General features: G+C 45.5%; 1 protein-coding gene across 1 annotated transcript; it reads left to right on the forward strand.

The window, feature by feature from the left end:
• The first annotated feature begins 391 nt into the window (after positions 1-391).
• Positions 392-1,135, forward strand: LOC132531915 (zinc finger matrin-type protein 1-like). Its single transcript, XM_060170016.1, has one exon. The coding sequence runs from the start codon at positions 392-394 to the stop codon at positions 1,133-1,135; it is 744 nt and encodes a 247-aa protein (XP_060025999.1).
• Positions 1,136-1,840: the final 705 nt, after the last annotated feature.

The raw sequence follows: 1,840 nt of genomic DNA on the forward strand, positions 1-1,840 counted from the left end.
TTCTCTAGCATTTGTTGTTTGTAGATTTTTTGATGATGGCCATTCTGACCAGTGTGAGGTGGTACCTCATTGTAGTTTTGATTTGCATTTCTCTAATGATTAATGATGTCGAGCATCTTTTTATGTGCCTACTGGCCATCTGTATGTCTTCTTTGGAGAAATGTCTATTAAGGTCTTCTGCCCATTTTTCGATTGGGTTGTTTGCTTCAAAACCATATATTTTCAAAATCAATGGCTACATGGTATTTACAGCACATGATTATAATATAATCTCCACTAGAAATTGGAGAACCTGATCTTTTCAAGAAAAAAGCATACATTTATAGCAAAACAATTAACAGAAAGTTTCTTCTTCATCTTCCTTAGCAGAGTTTCATCCATAGTCAATATAATGGAAAATTCTAAGACTTACGACTCTTTTCAACATGAACTTCAGGATTATATTAGAAAGCAAAGAGCCAGAGGATTACAACCAGAGGTTTGCTTTAGAAAGGGGACAGAAGACTCTGTGTCCAGAGAAAAGGACCACACTGCACCCAGACCTCCAATGCTGGAGCGGAGAGTCCCCTTCAGGAGGCCCCATAAGTCCCCCCGTTCCTACAAAAGGCCGAAAACAGTGGAACGCCGCTTACCCACCCTGTCCAATAGTCATCACTTCCGGCAAAGACTGGAACCTGTAAATCACTGTCAGAAAAAACACGACCATTTCTTCAATATCCGGTGGTTTCCAAGCCCACCTGTGCGAGGAATGACCATTGGCCCACACACAGCACAACACAGAGAAGAGGCCAGCTGCTTCTCAGAGGACCACACCGGCGTCCATCAGGCAGGAGATCAAGACGGAGGCTGGACGGGAAGGTCCAGGGAGAAGGGAGGAGGACATGGCAATGAGGAGCAGGTATCGTGGAAGAGGAAGCACCACAGGGATGAAGAGGAGACCCACAAGGAGGACAGGAGGAAGGCCAGAGTGGTGCCAGGAAGCACAGAGAAGTCCAAGTACAGAAAGAAGAGCACCCATGATTGGGACCCCATGAAGGAGGGAAGAAGGTCCAGTAGAGAGAAGAAGCATCCTGGCAAACGTAGCACCCACGAGTGGGACTTGTGGGATGAAGCTGTCCTCGGTGGTTGTTACTGATGCTGGAGATCTGGGACCTGGATATTAAATGACTTGGATCCATTGGAAAGGTTGGGTTAAATGGTATTGAAGCAATTCATTAGCCATACTTCAAAGAAAATAAAATTAGATCCCCACCTCAGACTCCGTTCAAATATAAAAACCCACTTGGTTTAAAGATGTCAATTTAAAACCCAAATAGAAAAGTATTAGAAGAAAATAGAGGAAAATTGTTTTCAATCTTGGAATATGAATGGCTTTCCTGAACAGGACACGTTAGCCAGGGGCCATAAAAGAAGAAAAAAATAGGGCTTCCCTGGTGGCGCAGTAGTTGAGAGTCTGCCTGCCGATGCAGGGGACACAGGTTCACCCCCCGGTCCAGGAGTATCCCACATGCCGCAGAGCGGCTGGGCCCGTGAGCCATGGCCGCTGAGCCTGCGCGTCCGGAGCCTGTGCTCTGCAACAGGAGAGGCCACAACAGTGAGAGGCCCACGTACCGCAAAAAAAAAAAAAAAAAAAAAAAAGGAGAAAAAAAACCCCCGTGTATTTGCAAAAACAAACTCTGCATATAGCAGAAGATTTTGTGGTACATTTTCTTTAAAACAGAAATGAAAAGATATGCATTGTGCATATGCATTGAGCAGCTCCAGAAAGATACACGAAACACTGGTAACTGGGCTCTGGGGGCAAGAACTGAGCTGGGGGAAGCGGGTAGACGGAGGTAGC

The sequence above is a fragment of the Lagenorhynchus albirostris genome, chromosome 13 (assembly GCF_949774975.1).
Source record: "Lagenorhynchus albirostris chromosome 13, mLagAlb1.1, whole genome shotgun sequence".
NCBI classification, from domain to species: domain Eukaryota; kingdom Metazoa; phylum Chordata; class Mammalia; order Artiodactyla; family Delphinidae; genus Lagenorhynchus; species Lagenorhynchus albirostris.